Here is an 18,175-nt window from a genome sequence, read left to right on the forward strand (position 1 = left end):
AAGTGAATCTCCCAGAATCACAGATGGTCCAATACCCATCTCTTTCTGGGGCTGTATGTCCTCACCTCGATTCTGAAGTCCACGGATGGTTAAGTGTCAGCAGGCCTATGCTCCCTCTAGAGCAGTGGGTATCCACCCCTTTTGGGGTCCAAAAAATGATCCTTTCAGAGGGGCCATGTATCAGATATCATATACTTATATTACAACTCAATTATAATTTGCTATAAGATAGTAACAAAATTACAGTTATGAAGTAGCAACGGAAATAATTTTATAGTTGGGGGTTACCACATCATGAGGAACTGTATTAAAAGGTTGCAGCACTAGCAAGGTTGAGTACCAGTACTCCAGAGATACTAGAAAGGGTCTCTGCTCTAGCATCTCTAATATTTGGTCCACGGTGGTACAACAGCTCAATGTTCCTGGATGTGTGCTCTCAATCATGCTCTATGCAAGAACACAATGCTATATAGACTGCTTTCTACAATTTGGTCCATGAGATTTCTACCATAAGGCCTTTTTAAGATGCTGTTTACGGTTTTCATCCATTTGGGTTCCTTATGGATCACTTTTTCCATAGTTACTCTGTAGCCATTTGTGGGACAGACTGTTCTCTGCATTGATTTGTCTGTACGTCTTTGATAATCAATTGACAAGATTAGACAAGATTAAGTAGGGCAGTTTGGGGCTGTTCTGTCCCACTGATCTGTTCATCTATGCCTTCCAATAATACATTAAAAAAATTACTGTACTTTATGGTAAGTGCTTAGAACCAGATGTACAGATTCTTGAAGTGTTTTTCTAGTCTTATGACAGAATTATGTAGAATAGTTGGTACATTTTAGGAATTAAGTTGGCATTTTGCTTAGTCTATTGATGAAGGTGAAAAACTTATTTATTAGCTCAGGCATTTAGAAAGGACTGCTGGGTTCTCGGCTCTCAATTCACATCAACCCCCTTCCAAGGCCCAGAGAACGTTGCTAAAGAGAGGGTTGGAAAGAAGCTATGCACAAGAGCAAGCCAACAAGTCAACATTCTCATTCAGCACTAATTAGACTCAGTGGGTTGGGAAAAAAAAAAAAAGCAGTAGGGAGGTGAGCATGTTGGGGATGCCAGAGGAATAAAAAGGGGGAGCTAGGAGTAGATATGACCAAGATACATTATTTACATGAGCCAAACTATCAAATAAATAACATTCTATTAAAATAAAACTAACCAACCTCTTGGAATAATCCTAACAAAGGAAGTGACAGATCTCCACAATACCCAAGAAGACATTTTTATTGTTAAGACACCCTCATGATTGGGAGATGGGACATGAATAGTGACACTTTACATTCTTTTCCATTCCTTACACAGACTATAAGCGGTTTTAGTAGGTGGTATGGACTCAGCTTGCTTCTTCAGTGTACGGTTTAGTAGGAATGGCTACCTACACTCTAGTTCCCTGTGAACTTTGTGCCACAGAGTGAGCCATTTCCACAGAGATCCTTGATCATTTGTAACCACACATAGGAGCCACCACTAATCTGGTTCCATCTTTCTTCAACAATTTGGCCTTTCCTTCCTTCCTTCCTTCCTTCCTTCCTTCCTTCCTTCCTTCCTTCCTTCCTTCCCTTCACAAGACGATATCTCTTAGACGCAGGGCCTACAGGTCAACACCTACCTACCACTCTTTTGCAGAGCAATAGTTGTTCATACTATTGCTTTACTGTATACAAATGACACAGTCCACAAGGATCAAGGATTCGGTCTTCTGAAGATGCTGAATTATGTTAACCTGGGCTAGGTAGTAGGTACAGGGGCACTGTCCCAGCCTCAGGATGTCCTGTCCAGAGGATGGGCACATATGTAGGCTCGCTTCTCAAGGATCTGCTGAGACACTTTCTTAACCTGCTCATCCAGGTTTTCTGGAGAATCTGTAAGAGAAGAAAGGAGTATAGGTAATCCTTTTTGTAACATGGTAATACAAAGAGGTTCAAGGAGTGTGCTTCTACCTAAGTTATTCCCCATTAGACTAACTGTAACCAAAGACCCAGGTCTTATGTGAGAAGACCCTACTTGTTAACTGGCTCCTGGAAAGGTCATTTCTCTACGCTCCACAGTATATCACAGTCCTGCAAGCCGTGTAGGCCCCGGGGCTGGGCTCTACAGCTTCAGTAACGGTTGTAATGGCCCTCTCCACTTTAACTGGCAACAGGGCTAGGCTCTTCAGACTGCCATGCCAAGGTAAACCTGGTCGTATTTCAAAACAAGGACAAGCAGTTACTAAAGAGAAAAAGCATTTCAAATGAGAAGTAACCTGTCTTCCAGGGCCAAGACTTCTAGAGAAGACATTGCAATTCTGTAAATCATTTTGGCTAGAGTCTATGGCTAAAGAGACGAGGATAATGGCCATCTCCTTCTTTCAGGATCTCTCCTAAACAGACACAAGCATATCCTACATAGGAGGCCTTAGTATGTAGGGATGTACTTGATCTAGCAAGCCCTCTACTGTGAGCCCAAACCACTTTCCTGGCAGCAAGCTTTGGGAGGAAATAAGGCACCAAGAGCTATCGACGCTGGCTGGACTGGGCGCCTGCTTTCCCACAGGCCATCTCACTCACACTTGTCCAGCTGAGACAGGCTGAAGAGATTCTGGCAATACGCTTCCATACAGAACATGTTGGCCAACAGAACCTAGAGAACCAAAGTCAGAAGGGACAGCAACTGAGAGCCCCGAAGTTGACCTTTAAACTCAAAAGAATCCAGCATATTGCCACACTGGGTGTGATACCCGGTGTGCAAAAACGCCTGGCTCAGAAGTTACATAGCACCATGACCCAAACACAGCCTGACCAGGAGCAAGCTCCTTGGGGTCTCTGAGATGGTTTCTGTCTCTGGGAAGTGTGCACCCATGGGCTATTTAGAATAATGTGTGTCAAGAGCCTGGCAAACAGGAGTTGCTAGTGACCAACTTGCTTCCTCCTGCAGGGTGAGGAAAGTGTAGTACAGGGAATGAGGGTGGGCTTGTCACTCATCTGCCTCCTGCCCGAGACTAAAAGCCAGGATCAGGAGCAGCAATGACATGGCCACAGCACAGCAAACGCATCCACCCACCTCTGCAACTCCTCCTTGGGGCTGGAGGGTCAGCCTCTCTAGTGCAGGACTCCCCAACAAGCCACACTACCCAATTTCTCCCTCCAGGCTTCATTAAAGCACAGTAGATAAAGGGCCTGCCCCTGTAGCCACAACCCTGGCAAACTCATTAAGGTTTTTGTTTTACTATTTCCTGTGTAGGGCTGTGCAACTTACCTCATGGTCGTGATTTGGGAGCCCAGTTCGAATGGAGCGGCTAGCCCGTGACAACACGGCCGTCATAGCATACAGGTTGATGAGGATGTTGGCCACCCGCTTCAGCACCAGCTGCTCCTCTACAATGGTCTGGGGACAGAGGTGCGGAGTGGTGACCAATGACGTTTTCCCTTCTCTATACTTGGGCACACGTCAAGGCTTAAACAGGTCTCAGAAACCTGTCTGGAGCTTAGTGCACTCAACATCACCTTCAGCAAGACTCCCCACAGACATTAGCTCCTTGAGTTCAGCCTCAGGTAGGTGGGCCCTCCAGGTATTCCAGAGAGGCACTCTTTGGTTGGAAGGTACTTAGAACACTGTGAATAATTCACTCAGCAGAACCCCTCCACGGGCAGTGCTGGCCAGCAGTTCCATGTTCTAGGCCTGGACTCACAGGTGGGCAATGAGCCCAAAGTGGATCCATGGCTACTGACCGCATAGGAGTATAAGTAGGGAGGCAGTATCCTGATGTGGGATTCCCCTCTGTATGCTGTAAATATGTTTTATTACCATTGGCTAATAAAGAAACTGCTTTGGGCCTGTGGCAGGGCAGAATACAGTAAGGCTCAGGGAAAACTAAACTGAATGCTGGGAGAAAGAAGGTGGAGTCAGAGAGGTGCTAAGTAGCTGCCAAAGGAGACAGATGCCAAAACTTTACCATTAGGCCACAACCTTGTAGTAATACACGGAATAATAGAAATGGGTTAATTTAAGATTTAATAGCTAGCTAGCAATATGCTTAAGTGATTGGTCAAGCAGTATTGTAATTAATATAGTTTCTGTGTGATTATTTCAGGTATGGGGCCCAAGAAAGAACAAGCAGCCTCTGTCTACAGTATCCCATGCCCACGCAGGACCCACTTACCTTTCCAAAACGGAGTAACAGGGTTTCAACAGTCCGACCAAAGTAATACACATTTTCCTCAAGCTTGTTGGCACTGTCCTGTCAGTAAAGAAGATAGACTTGGCATCTCTACCCATGATGTTCCACTTGACCCACCTAGTATTCAGTCTGGAGGTCCAGTGAAGGGAAGAGATGGAGTGGGGCACCTGAGTTTACCAACTGTCCTGGAGGATCCCAGATGCTACCCACAGCCTTCTGGATTGGGAATATCTGGCAGGAGGGGACCCAAATGTGAAGTACAGGCGCTGGGCATACTTACTGCAAGACTGGGATGTACAACGCCAGGTTTGCTTGTCAGTCCCAGGTCCACGGTTCGGCTCAGCGAGTCCCGAAGCCTTCGACCAATTGTCTCCATGACTGTGGTCACATTGCCTCTTTTAAGCTCTCTGCAGGAAGTGCACATTCTCGTGACTTAAGACTCTACAGCTTGTTTTCACTGACCAACAGTATGGCACCATGGAACTCTGGGCTTTTCTATAGCTGAGCATGTGGGCTCCACGCAGGGTGGCTTTATCCTCCTGGCAGGGGAAGCTTTTGTATGGCCAGCTTTCAAACAGTAAAGTAGTCTACAAAGTCCTATTAGCAGCCTGTATGTGGGTTCCAGTGGGGGTAGAGGGGCAGAGAAGAGAAACTAGTCTCAAACTTACAACCTGTTAGTGGGGCACCTCTCACTCTTTAGCTTCTGGATGTCTCAGCAGTCCAGTCAACATAATAAACATTTCCATACACCAGGTACCCTCCAGTGTGGGAGAAGAACATTTGCAAGGGAGGGATGATAGAATTTAATGTGCCTGGAGGACAATGTGACTCCAAAGGCAATGAGTACAATTTGGGCAGGTTGCCCTTCCTGTTGCTTTTGGTGAGGGGGAAGTTAGAGGTGTTGCCTTCCGGACCCTGTCACTACTGTGCAAATGATACTGTACTTGCTTGTGCCAGCTCTGCAGTGAGCCTGTGTGCAGGCTGCACCACCCACCCACTGTTCCAAGACTGGGCAGTCTTTTCTCTGGCCTCTGCTGACAGGTAGGGACCAATAACAGATGGGAAAATAGCACATACTTGATCCTTGAGGTCAGGATGCGTCCAGCATGCTGCAGGCCTGTCAGGGCAATGAACAACCGAAGAATCTCATTGGTTCCCTGCAGCCAGAAGTGTGAAGGTCAAAGCAGTCCAGCAGTGCAGTCTTTGACTGGACAGATCCAGCCACTACCTACTGTCCAGATGATAGAGGCTGCCACTGAAGCGGCTTGGGAACAAGGCACAGAAGCAGGCTGTGGCTTTGTGTTAGGCAACACATGGGAAAGGTAGTAAGGCTGACCAGAGGGTATGGCCTCCCACTGGGACGCTTACCTCACAGCTGTCCTGCATAGTCCATACCTTTTTCTAGGTCCCAGAAACCTTATTAAAACTGAAGCCAGGTTTCCCTGGGCAATGAAGGGATGTGATGACCACACAAAATGTGGAACAGATAACCCATGGCTCTGTGGGTTATCTTAGATCAGAATCCTTGGGGAAGCTACAGACAGCTGAGCAGTAGCAGCTTGAAGCTCCTCAGGGGAACACACACACACACACACACACACACACACACACACTGCTTCTCCATGCAAGAACAGTACCCACCAGCTACTAGGCTTCTAATACAATTCTACTATAGAACAGGAAGCTGTAGGCATCACAGCCCAGCACCATCCTGTAGTTGGACTGGCACCAAGGAGAGAGAAGTTTCCCTGGGAGGAAAAGCTGGGCATGGAGGCTCTCGTGGTTCTTGCCCCCAGCTCTGAACAAAGTCTGCCTCACATTAAAACTTCCTCGCCCTTCTGTAAATTATGGCCCCAAGAGCAAACCCTGCTGGACCACACCACGTTGCCAGGAACTCTGAGGAATCCAGGCCTCTCCCTGCAGGAAGGGCCAATAGAGAGGCAACCTCCAGACAAAATAACTTAGACATGCCTGGCTCTTCGAGGAGCCAACCCTTCTGCTAATAGACTTTGGCTGATAAGGCAGAGATGTTGACTGGGCCCACGACCAGGGAGACCTCCTACTGGAGCCGACAGGAGTCAGCTTAGCTTCAGCTCACTGAGTGAAATGAAAGCACAGCCTAGACAGTGGGACGGAAGCAGAGCGGGAGCTGGGACTGGAGTCCTGCCCTGGCAGAACTACAGCAGTCACTGGGAAGCTATGGGCCCAGTGGAAAAGGCCTTCAGGAGCGCGTTCTGAAGGGGCTGCTGGGCTCTCTCAGCCTGACTCCTCTACAAAGCCAGAGAGGGTAGCACTGGTGTGTGGTTGAGGGTTCAGCCAGAGGACAGCCTGCTATGTCATTTTAGGTCATTTCTGGGGACTTAGCAATCTCTCAGGGCTAGGAAGGCTGAGAGGAGCACAGGGTATCACTAAGGGGTGTACAGGGACGCAGGATCAGCAGGGATACTCACCTCAAAAATGAGAAGGATGCGGGCATCCCGCAGCATGCGCTCATAGGGGTAGTCCTTCATGTAGCCCGAGCCCCCGAGGATCTGGAGAGCCTCACTCACACATTGCCAGGCAGCCTCGGAGCTGAACACCTGCCCAGACCCAGACAAGGTTAGAGCCTGGTGGGACTGCTCCACAACCAAGGCACCCCTTTGGGTCCTCTAAGAGCAAAACCTAAGCTCTGGGGAGCTGAAGCCCAGAATACAGTTGGAGAACATGTGGAAAACCTGAGCTTGGAGATGAGTGGTTCAGAGGAACTTTCCACGTAAGCACAGGCAAGTTCTTTCGCCTTCTTGGACCAGTGACCAGCCTGCGTGCTCCATCCCCAACATAACTTGTCATGCCTCTTGTGCCAACTCCTGTGCTTTGTAATTCACCCAGATTTCCCTGCTTAGGCAGTGCGGCCACTGTTGTCACCCTCAGGGGCTTCCATTTTGCTCTCCTGGCCACTGTCTACTGAACATCCTATGGATAGAGAAACTCAGCTCTAGGTTAGCATGTGGAAGAGGTCAGCTCTTGGGCACCAGTTGGACCACAGCAGACTCCCCAGTGCCCATTTCTCTGGGCTGTCACATCTTCCGGCATTTCTCTTAGGAATTCAAGTCCAGAGGCCAATTTAAGGTGGGGTCGTCACCTGTATTATAGCTGGGAAAAGACCCTTTCTCAACCCGACCTTCTAGTCCATTCCCATTCCTTTAAGTCAGCTGCTGATTCTTAGAAATACTTTCTACCTCAGAATCACTCAGTACCACAGCCAACCTGCAGTCTAGAGATCCTTTCCTAAGATCCAGAGGACAAGAGCAACTAAGAAATAGAACACCTACCCAACAAAGACAAGACCAGATGCCAACACCTCAACTATCATTACTACAAATGTCTTGACACCAGAACAAAAATGGAAAAATTAATAGTCAAGACAATGTGTCCCCTCCAGAATCCAGTACCCTTGCTACAGTAGACTCTGTGAAATTCTACACAGCTGAAGCATAAGACAAGAACGTTAAAGAGGATATGAATAAACCCCTTAACAGAGTATGTGAAAACACAAAGAGTAGAATAATAAATAAATAATAATAAATAATAAATTAATAAATAATAAAATAATAAATAAATAATGAAAACAGCTCAAGACATGAAAGCAGAAACAGAACCACTAAAGAAAACCCAAACTGAAATAAACTGGAAATGGACAATCTAGGAAGTTAGACAAAACCTCAGAACAACCTCACTAACAGAGTACGAGGTAAGGAGGAGAAAATATCAGGCGTTGAAGGCAACACAGAAGAAATGGACAAAGAAAATGTTAAATGTAAAAAATCAGGCACAAAATATCCAGGAAATCTGGGACACCATGAAAAGACCAAATTTACAAATAATAGGAATAGAAGAAGGAAAAGAAACCCAGGTCTAAAACAGAAAATATTGTCAACAAAACAGAAGAAAATTTCCCCAACCTCAAAACAAGAACCCCAAACAGAAGCAACAGCAAATTGGTATCTACATACATACATATTTGTGCTTATTCTATAAGAATTTTACTGTTTATCTTGATTATACCTTGATATTATAAAACTAATAAGAAATGACATGTTATTTTAGGCATTGTAAGTTTTAGCATCATTAGCTTTCTCAGTAATTTTATGTTGGTAATTTTATGACCTCCACTGTATAGATAAGAATGGAGGCCGAGAGATACTAAGTGAATTGTTCTAGGTGACATGGTTAGGAACTAGAGATACTAAGTGAATTGTTCTAGGTGACATGGTTAGGAACTAGAGATACTAAGTGAATTGTTCTAGGTGACATGGTTAGGAACTAGAGATACTAAGTGAATTGTTCTAGGTGACATGGTTAGGAACTAGAGATACTAAGTGAATTGTTCTAGGTGACATGGTTAGGAACTAGAGATACTAAGTGAATTATTCTAGGTGACATGGTTAGGAACTAGCAAACTCAGGATTTGAGTCCAGGCGCCAATGCTTATTTGCAGGTAATGGCCAACTTGTGCTTTTCCCAGGTCTTCCTGACTTTAACACTTTAAGTACCCATATCCTTGGAAACTGCCCAGTTTAGGAAACCCAAGATGGCTGATCTCTTTGTCCTTTCAGCTCCATGGTAAGCAACTTAGTAAATAAAGCCACAATTACCTTTTACTGTGGATTATTCAGCTCACTGATTGTTAATTAGAAGGGGGGTAGTTGGGCAATGTGAAGACAGCGAGAGACCCTGCAGCACTCAGCCCTAAATGCCTTTATCATTGCTGCACTCTTAAGGCTCAGGGATGGATGGATGCAGAGGGGAGGTGGAAAGATTAGAAGAACCAGGGGTAGTAGATGACTTTAAGGAAAGAGTTTCCAGACACATAGGACTGATACACATATAAACTCAGAGACTATGACAGCAGGCACAAGACCTACACACGTTCAAGCCAGACAAAATCCCAACAAAGAGAAAGGGAAGTGGGTGCAGAGTCCGCCCCTAGCCAAGAAGCAACTGATTGCTGCTGGGAGAGGAGGAAATCAGTTTCCTCAATGGAACAACACTGGCGCAGCACCCACTCTCCACCCAAACCCTGTGCTCAGTAGGTGGACAACACAAACCAGGCTCCGTGGGGAGGGAAAGAACATGAAGTTGAGTGGGTAGGGAAGTGGGGGAGGACCTAGGGGGGTTTGAAGGAAAGTATATAATCAAAATAGGTTATATGAGATTCTCAAAAAATAAATTAAAAAATACTTTAAAAAAAACAGAACAAAGCTAGAGGGTTGTGAAAATAAACTTACAGGCTCTTACTCTTAAAGTAAGCATATGAGAAAACTCTGTGGAGCCGAGGAAGACAGTTCCAGCTGACAGTGATGGCCCAAAGACAATAGGTCCAGTAGTAAGGTGGCTGAACAGAAGAGCGGGAAGCACCCAATGCCACAGAGGTAAAGACAGTGACTGCTGTATGCTGTGGACCAGGTTCTGTCTACTTGTGATCCCAGATTTGCCTGTTTAACCCTTAGGTATCCAACTGAAGCAGTACCAATGTTACCCCACCCTGTTAACTGACAAAGTTACGGCCCAGAGGTAAAGCTAGGAGAATCCTTATTGCAGCAAAGGAAGGAGCCACCTTGAAAAGGGATGGTTTGAGGAAGCCCAGGAACATGGGTTAGAAACGTGGGCCCGTCCTGAACACCAAAGCATTTTCTACTTGCAATGTTTCTGGATCCCCTTAGGATAGAAAAACAACATTCAAGGAACTCAGGACTTGGCCCTTTTACACACCAAAGAAATACAATTCTTGTAACCAGTGCCTTCTTTTTACCTCATTAAACATGTTGTTAACAAAATTCTGACCAAGAAGAAAGGCTATTAAATCTGAAAAAATGTCATTCCCCAGGGGAGCCCAGTTAATTTACATGGATATAGTTTTGACATCTGTGCCTTCTGTTGCTACGACTAGGATCAATCAGTAAAAATGGGCACAGTCTACAGTGGGGAACACTGAGTCCTGCAGACTCACACTAAATGGGCACAGTCCACCGAGGGAAACACTGAGTCCTGCAGACTCACACTAAATGGGCACAGTCCACCGTGGGAAACACTGAGTCCTGCAGACTCACACTAAATGGGCACAGTCCACCGTGGGAAACACTGAGTCCTGCAGACTCACACTAAATGGGTACAATCCACAGTGGGAAACACTGAGTCCTGCAGACTCACACTAAATGGGTACAATCCACAGTGGGAAACACTGAGTCCTGCAGACTCACACTAAATGGGTACAATCCACAGTGGGAAACACTGAGTCCTGCAGACTCACACTAAATGGGTACAATCCACCGTGGGAAACACTGAGTCCTGCAGACTCACACTAAATGGGTACAATCCACAGTGGGAAACACTGAGTCCTGCAGACTCACACTAAATGGGCACAGTCCACCGTGGGAAACACTGAGTCCTGCAGACTCACACTCGGCTTCACTTCTCCCAACCTCACCCTAGGGCCCTGCTAACCCGGGAAGCTGCACATGTGCAAATACTAAGTCAAGTCGCTCTCTCACTTAACAGGAGGAGGAAGACAATGCCGCGGATCAGAAAGGCTGCATCTCCCCCAAGTGCTAGCTCTAGTTGAGCTGGGCTTACCTTCACCATGGCGGCCTCGATGGAGCAGTCGGGAAACCCTGGCTGGTCTAGCATCCCTGCGGTGAGGTAGGCCATGCTCTCCATTACATATGCCTTCTGAGCCATTAGCGCAAACTTTTCCTGACATGTTCAGGAAAACAAAATCAAGAAGCAATTTGCATGTGCATAGGTTTGTATCTCCTAACTCTTCTCCCAAGAAGCAAATTACATCAGAAGCCTTGATGTCCCAGTGGCAATAACGCCTTGTACAGATTTCATCCTATGTCCCTGCCCATAGGCATAGCGCAGCGAACCAGCAACTGAAAACCTCTTTACCTGAATCAAACCAAATTCACTGAGATTCCGATTGAACTGCTTCCTTGTGCAGGCATACTCAGCAGTCAGTTCTGAAGAAGAAAAGAGTTGTCAAAACAGACAAAAAAAAAAATACAAAACAAACACAAAAAAAGGTTTTTGAATTCTGGAAAGTATTTCCTAAGACCAGCATTTCTGGTTCCCACTTTCTGGTAGCTGGTTGGAGGGGGCATTCTTGGTCCTCATGGGCCTATAGGCAGTAGGCAGGAGGGTAAGAGCAGAGAAGGTTGAGTCAGTTGTGAAGGTGTGGGGGGAGACACTCATCTCCCTTAACATACCACCCTCCACACAGAAAAACTGGAGATACAAAGAGGAGGGCTGCAGGCATCGGGTGTAAGCCAGGTGCACAGGGCATCCAAGAAAGATGCGAAGAGGGCCCACAGACACTCAACCACAACGTGACGGGTACCTTCACGTCAGAGCTCTGGCTGGGGCCTCAATGTGCACAGCTGTTTATAGTGCCAGGTTCTCAGAGCCTCAGAGGGACACTCAGCTACTACCCCGGCACCAGTACTTCTAGTTCTGCCTGCCTACAACTTGTTTCCAAATATGCCCTCTGGTGTGAACCAGTAGCAGCTGGTCTCCAATTGTTCCTGCACTCACATGTTTCCAGCCTGTGAGAACTCTCACTGATGAGAGCCACAGAGCATGCTAACGAGTAGGCTCAGCATGAGCATAACAGGTAGATTTGCCTTTGGGTCATGATGCAGGGGCCTGTGGAAACCACCGCCCTCTCTGGGCCTCAGTTCTCCACTAACCAAATAGAGGGAAGAGTCCAAATGTGTGCCTACATTGTTGTAAACTCTAACAGTCACAAAACACACAGGGTTGTGCTTGCTTCCAGGACTTCCCAGCCCACATCTATGCCCAATGAGCCATGGGGCTCTGGTGAGATCAGAGCTAATGTTTTCTTAGTGCCTGGCTCAAGGACTGGCGTTCATTAAACAGCCATGCTTGTCATGGATAGAGTAGCAACACTTTATGCTTCTGACAGAATGCCTGACTAGTGTGTAAATAAAGCAGAGGAATATTGAAATATACTAGCCTCTGGGGAAGTAGTACATTTGGTCTAAATCAAAGGCCATATGCCAAACTTAAGCTGTCTGTCCAAATGGCCTACCTCAGCCTTGCCTACCCAGAAGAAACGACAGAGACTTTGTTGGTATGCAGTTGGTGCTGCAAAGGGTTCCCGCTCCTGACTTACCTACTAGGGAGATTAATCTTCGGTGTTAACCTGATTGGCTTTAGAAGCACGAATCACGATACTAGGAGACAGCTCTGGGCATTGTTTGTGAGGGATTTCCAGAGATGGTTAACTGGGGTGGGAAGAACCACCCTGAATATGGGCAGTATCAGCCCGTAAGCTGAGCTTCCGGACTGAGGAAGAAAGGAGGAAGCCATGGGAGCACACATCTATTCTTCCTGCTACCCAACTTCCCACGTGGTCAACTGCTTCCCATTCCAGCAGCCATAGCCAGAGATGTCCTAGCCACACCTTACTTGCAAGATGGACCAGGCATTCCAACTGTGAGCCAAAATCACCCACCCCCTTCCTAAGGTTGTTTCTGTAAAGTATTTTGTCACAGCATGAGTTAAGTAACTATTCACCTACCAATCAGTTTCTTGAGCATCCCAGACACAGCACTGCCCATGCTGAATCGCCCGCTGTTGAGGATGTTCATAGCTACCTGCAGGGAGGGCAGACAAGGTTCAGAGGCACTGAGGAGGCCGAGGGAGCCAGCCATACCATCTTGTGCTCAGAAAGCAAAGGCACGTGTCTATAGGATTCTATGCCAGCATCCAGACCAAGTTAATCCCTCTGCCTGTTTCCAGGGCAGACACGAGCAGTTCTGTGTCAGGAGCCAATTTCCTCCTAAAATCATTACAGGAACCATCACCCTGGGGAGTCGGCAGAGAACCCCACACCCATAATTGTGTTAGGAATCAAAGCCTACCCCACACCCAAATTGGCTGTTAATGAGAGCTATCTGTTAGCGGAACCCACCCCGCATTCCAAACTATCTAAAGATCTAGGTGTGTCGAATCGTGACTTCTTGGCCTACAGTGACTTGACCGAAGATAACCTCCTGCCTACGTGACCAACGAGGACCATGTGACCAACGTGAACCACGCAGCAAGAGCCCAGAACCCTGTGCCCATCCCCCAACTCCTTACCCTATAAAAGGTTGTATCTCGTCCCTAATAAACGGAGGCTTTGACAAACCTTGCATAGCCTTCTTCCTCTTTCTTAGCCCATTTATCTTCCAGGTAGTGCCTCTCCGTGACCCTGGAATAACTGAACTGCCAGGCGGGCTACTAACCCTAGACTAAGTAGCCCGCCAAGGCAATCAACAGTTCTGGAGGCTCAGTCACTGTTGTACTTTCCCATCAACATCACTAGCCTCGCTCTGACCACAGAAAACATCATTGCTCACACTCTAAATGCACCTGTCAGAACTCCTGGTCCATGGGCAGGCACAGAAACCCAGACTGATGTAAGTATGCCGCAAGCAGCAAGAACTTTCCAGCTGTGCTTTGTGGTCAGCACCCACATTTTACAGATGAAGCAGGTGTCTGTGTTCAGAGCAGAGCTGTGACTTTCTCAAGACACAGAGATGACCCTGGTGACTGCAGCCAGGAGCCTACAACACTGGCTGATGCCTCCTCCCCTGCCCTTCATTCTATCTGATCCAGTACAGTGAACAGGTGCGCAGCTCTGGTTCACATGCTGTGCCACCTCATCCGGAGTCACGGGGTCTCCTCACCAACCAGAGAGCTCTCAAGGGAAGAAACTGAGTGAAGCCACAGGCTTCGTTCTAAAAATGGGCAACACAAGAGCTGGGAAAGATGGGGACTCCTGGACACTGTAGGCACCGTGGGAAGAGGTCTTCAAAGACCTACTGTAGTCTCCATACACCCAGCAATTCTGATACTACAGTTACACACAAAGGGATTGCGAGCCTATTTTCCAAACACAAACTTGAAGATGAAAGCTCACAACACAACAGTGCTAACCCCAAAGCGACAACAATTCAGCCTAATGAAGCGATGAGTAAGATGTGGTTTACTCAGCCGTAGATGGTTATTCACCCACACAAAGGAAGGAAATGCGGACTCATGCTGAGCCGTGGACGATGGCTTGAGAATATGCTGCGAAAGCAGCCACAAAACACCTCACGCTGTGTACGATCCAGCCGTACGAAATGCTCACCATCCACAACCCAAAGAACAGAAGGAAACAGCAGTTGCCAAAAGATGGGGGTAGAACTGGAAGCATGGCACGAGAAGTACAACAGACAATATATTAAAAATGATAGGCATGTGTATTTAAAACGGCAAATTAAATGTCACATAAAACTCTTCTCAATAAAATATAAATCTGGGGCTGGAGAGATGGCTCAGGAGCTAAGACCACTTACTGCTCTTGAAGAGTACTCAGGTTCAGTTCTCAGCACCTGTGGCTCCAGCTCTAGGGGATCAGAAACCTTCTGGTCCCTGCAGGTACCAGGCACACATGCAATTCACATGCACAAATGTAGACACTCACATACAAACATAAAATAGAAATAAACAAATCCAACTGAATAGGTGGTACCCGCCTTTCGCCTCAGGACTAGGGAGGCAGAGGCAGGTGGATTTCTGGCCAGTGTAGTCTACAGTGAGTTCCAGGCCAGTTGGAACTACATGGTAAGACTCTAATCTCAGGAAAATAAATCTTTACAATATAAACCTGACTATAAGAGGAAAAGCTTAGGGAGGGAGTTAAGACACAGGGTGCTAGTTTCTTGGAACCTGGACTTCTGTTTTTCACACTTACTAGGGAAGGGAAATCCATTCCTCACACAGGAAAAAGATAAAGATTCCTCATCCTAGTGAGACCCCTCCTCTAGGGGCAAGCCACTCCTCCGGTCTCTACAGTGCTGATGTCCTAAGAGCCACACACACACAGTCACAGATAAAGCACAGGCTCACGTGCTAGAGAAAACAGAGCAGAACACGAGACTCACACGTGAAAAGGCACAGCACTCACATGAGACTGGCCTTCAACTCACCTTAAAGCCACCTCCAACTTCTCCAAGGACATTTTCCACAGGCACTCTGGTGTTTTCAAAATGGACTTCACAAGCTAAAACACGTGGAATTGAAAGATGGTGACTAACACATGCAAACCAGTGAGCTCCTGACCCTTAGGCCTGTGACTAAGTCACTCTCTTAGCATCCTGAAGAGCAGGGAAGAAAGACCACGTTCCTGCCTTCACGGAGCTCATCCTTTGGCCAGAAAGACACTCAATAAATGCAGGAACGTGGTCACATGATCAGTGCTATGATGAAATAAACAAGCCAGGAGTTAGGTTGTTTGTGTAGCAGAACATGCAGGCGGTGCTGCAGGGACTATTGTGCTGGGGCACTGTCCCAACCCTGCCTCACCCCGTGAGCCTCACTGTGTCACTCACAGGGACCAGTGGAAATAAACAGCACAGCACGGAGAGACATGGCTGCAAGGGCGGCTATCATTCTTTGAAAGGCTATGCCAGACTTTTCTAAGGTAACATTTAACAAAGGCTGAGAGGACCAAAATAGTCAAAGACAGAAAGGCAAATAGAGCACACCAGCATTTCTTCCAACCCAGATTCAACAGGATTCTTGTTCCCTATATTTAACACAGTCATACCCCTGTATATGGGGTAGCATCTTCCCAGCTTGGTGCGGTGCTAGCAGATGGAATGAAGCTAGTCATATGTGTGCAGACACACAGTAATCTAAACCAATTCATCAGCACCCTTCAGACCGAAGCATCCACCAAAGAAATAAAATCCTACAGCTGCAAGCTAAATCCTGAAGCGTCTGACAGACAGGGCCACTGTAGCCAGGGACCACCAGCAATCCTGAAAGAAACACAGGCTCCACTGGTCCCTGTGAGTGACACAGTGAGGCTCACAGGTGAGGCAGGGTTGGGACAGTGCCCCAGCACAATAGTCCCTGCAGCACCGCCTGCATGTTCTGCTACACAAACAACCTAACTCCTGGCTGGTTAAACCAGAGAGAGAGAGAGACTAAGAATACGGAAGGTCAGGGTTCAAGGGACCATCAGGCCAAGTGCCATAAGCTGACCTGATGATTTTCACTCAGCTGTTGCTCTGGCAAAGTGTGGAGATGAAATGCCCACAAGACATGACCTCTCTGTCTGCTGGTCACACTGAAGGGCTGGCTACATGGGCTAGAGGATCTGGCCATTCTTTGCAAGAATACTCTACTGGGTTCGGGGAAGATTTTTGACCTCATCTTATGTTCCTGGACCCTCTTTTGGGGTCCTGCATGTTGCTGTGGCACCAGCTTCCCAGCTGTCAACAGGGAAGTGACACTGTTGAAATGCTCAGCTCCACAGACACAGGGCACACAAATGTGGGCCTTGATGTGCCAGGAACACAATCCCTTGTAGGGTGGCCACTCTGAAACTACACGAGAACAGTTTAAGAATGCCGTGGCCGTACTGGGTGAATGGAGCAACAAACAGGACACCAGCCTCCACTGAAGCAATGGCTGACCAGGGAAGGAAAGGCAGGTCTGCATGGAAGGAAGAGAGAGGAAGGGATTCCAGGAAAAGAGATGGGTTGGCCTGCCAGAGGATGTTTATTCCAGACACCGTGGTTGTGTGACATCCACTACTGTGCCATCAAGGCTGAGATTCCAACCAACTTCACTGACCTAGAATCAACAGTGCTGAACGCACCAAGGAGCATAGGCTGTGACTGCATTTTTAATTTGATTATGCGGACATGCTTAACCGAAACCACAAGCAATTAGATGTCATTTTCCGTTATCGTTATCAGAGTGGACAGTGAACGTGTCTCTCGGGTCTGCCACACTTACTGTTGGAGCCTCGAATGCCCAATTTCTCTTCAGGTTTCCCATTAGTGATTCCGCCAAAGTCTCTTTCTACTATGAATGCAGTGATTTTGTCTTTTATCGAACCATCAGAATCAACCACCTGAGTTTTTGCAAATACAGTAAAAATACTGGCCAGCCCTCCATTGGTAATCCAAACCTGAGGAAAAACAGAAGATCCTTAGAGACACCCCTCAGCTCCACCCACCCACTGAATTTCAGGCCAACACGCAGATGTTCCGCATCAGGGAAGACAGGGAGGAAAGCCCCATATAAGCCAAGCCTGTGTGAATGGGCACAGGAGCAGACGCGGCTTAGGTCTCTCCAGGGCAGGGCAGGGCTGGAGCATAGCTGAAGTCACTAAGATGGCCTCTGAGCTCCACTGAGACCCAACCACTGACAGACCTTTTCATCACTGCTGCACAGACACAAGGGTACAAGTGTTATGTACTGTATCTACTTCTCAGCCAAAGGAGCCAAAGTGGGGATGAGGAGAGCGCTCTATGGACTGCAACGGACGGGAATTATTTACTTTTAGTAAGAGATGAGCAGGAAATCTGAACGCTAACTAGGTAAGAGGCCATTGTTATCCTTTCCCCCAACTGCCAACGGCATTTCAGTGTTCTATCCTTAAGCAGTCCTTGATGAAACCTCGCAGCTGCCACCCAGCAGAGGAAGGACTGGCAGCCGGGAGTGTGCACTCCTCCAGCGGGTGCCAGGGCCATGAGTGCACCGCACTACACTTTACGTCTTTGAAATTGTGTGGAACCAGAACTGAAAATCAACACACGAGAGCAGCTGTGAGCACAGAATCAAGGAGACTATGGGGTCAGACGGCCTTGCTCCAGTCCTGCCTCTGCCACTGAGGGTCTTGACCAGCCACTCAGCGGTGCCTCGGCTGTTCAGGTAAAGGAGCAGCACACGGCCAGTGTGATGTACAGAAGATGGACACGCAGAGTCAGTGGCCTGCTAGAGCAGACAGGGCACTGAGGTCATGGCTATACCTTGGAGCCATTGAGGACAAAGTACTTCTTATCTTCACTTAACGTAGCTCTGGTCTGGATGGAGGCAGCATCACTCCCACTGCAAAGACAGAGCTATGTGACC

At 47.4% G+C, this 18,175-nt stretch overlaps 1 protein-coding gene across 1 annotated transcript in view; it reads right to left on the reverse strand.

Moving 5' to 3' along the window:
• Nucleotides 1-1,259: 1,259 nt before the first annotated feature.
• Nucleotides 1,260-18,175, reverse strand: part of Acad9 (acyl-CoA dehydrogenase family member 9) — a 29,036-nt gene continuing 12,120 nt past the window's right edge. Inside the window, exons 6-18 of the mRNA XM_075950447.1 lie at nt 18,073-18,151; nt 17,054-17,228; nt 15,235-15,308; nt 12,795-12,870; nt 11,144-11,214; nt 10,829-10,948; nt 6,667-6,795; nt 5,294-5,373; nt 4,497-4,623; nt 4,199-4,276; nt 3,295-3,423; nt 2,607-2,679; nt 1,260-1,919 (exon numbers count right to left, since the gene is read on the reverse strand). Coding sequence (XP_075806562.1) covers nt 1,819-1,919; nt 2,607-2,679; nt 3,295-3,423; nt 4,199-4,276; nt 4,497-4,623; nt 5,294-5,373; nt 6,667-6,795; nt 10,829-10,948; nt 11,144-11,214; nt 12,795-12,870; nt 15,235-15,308; nt 17,054-17,228; nt 18,073-18,151 — 1,312 coding nt within the window. The 3' untranslated portion in view covers nt 1,260-1,818. The remainder of the gene's footprint in view (nt 1,920-2,606; nt 2,680-3,294; nt 3,424-4,198; nt 4,277-4,496; nt 4,624-5,293; nt 5,374-6,666; nt 6,796-10,828; nt 10,949-11,143; nt 11,215-12,794; nt 12,871-15,234; nt 15,309-17,053; nt 17,229-18,072; nt 18,152-18,175) is intronic.

The sequence above is a fragment of the Microtus pennsylvanicus genome, chromosome 16 (assembly GCF_037038515.1).
Source record: "Microtus pennsylvanicus isolate mMicPen1 chromosome 16, mMicPen1.hap1, whole genome shotgun sequence".
In the NCBI taxonomy this organism is placed as follows: Eukaryota; Metazoa; Chordata; class Mammalia; order Rodentia; family Cricetidae; genus Microtus; species Microtus pennsylvanicus.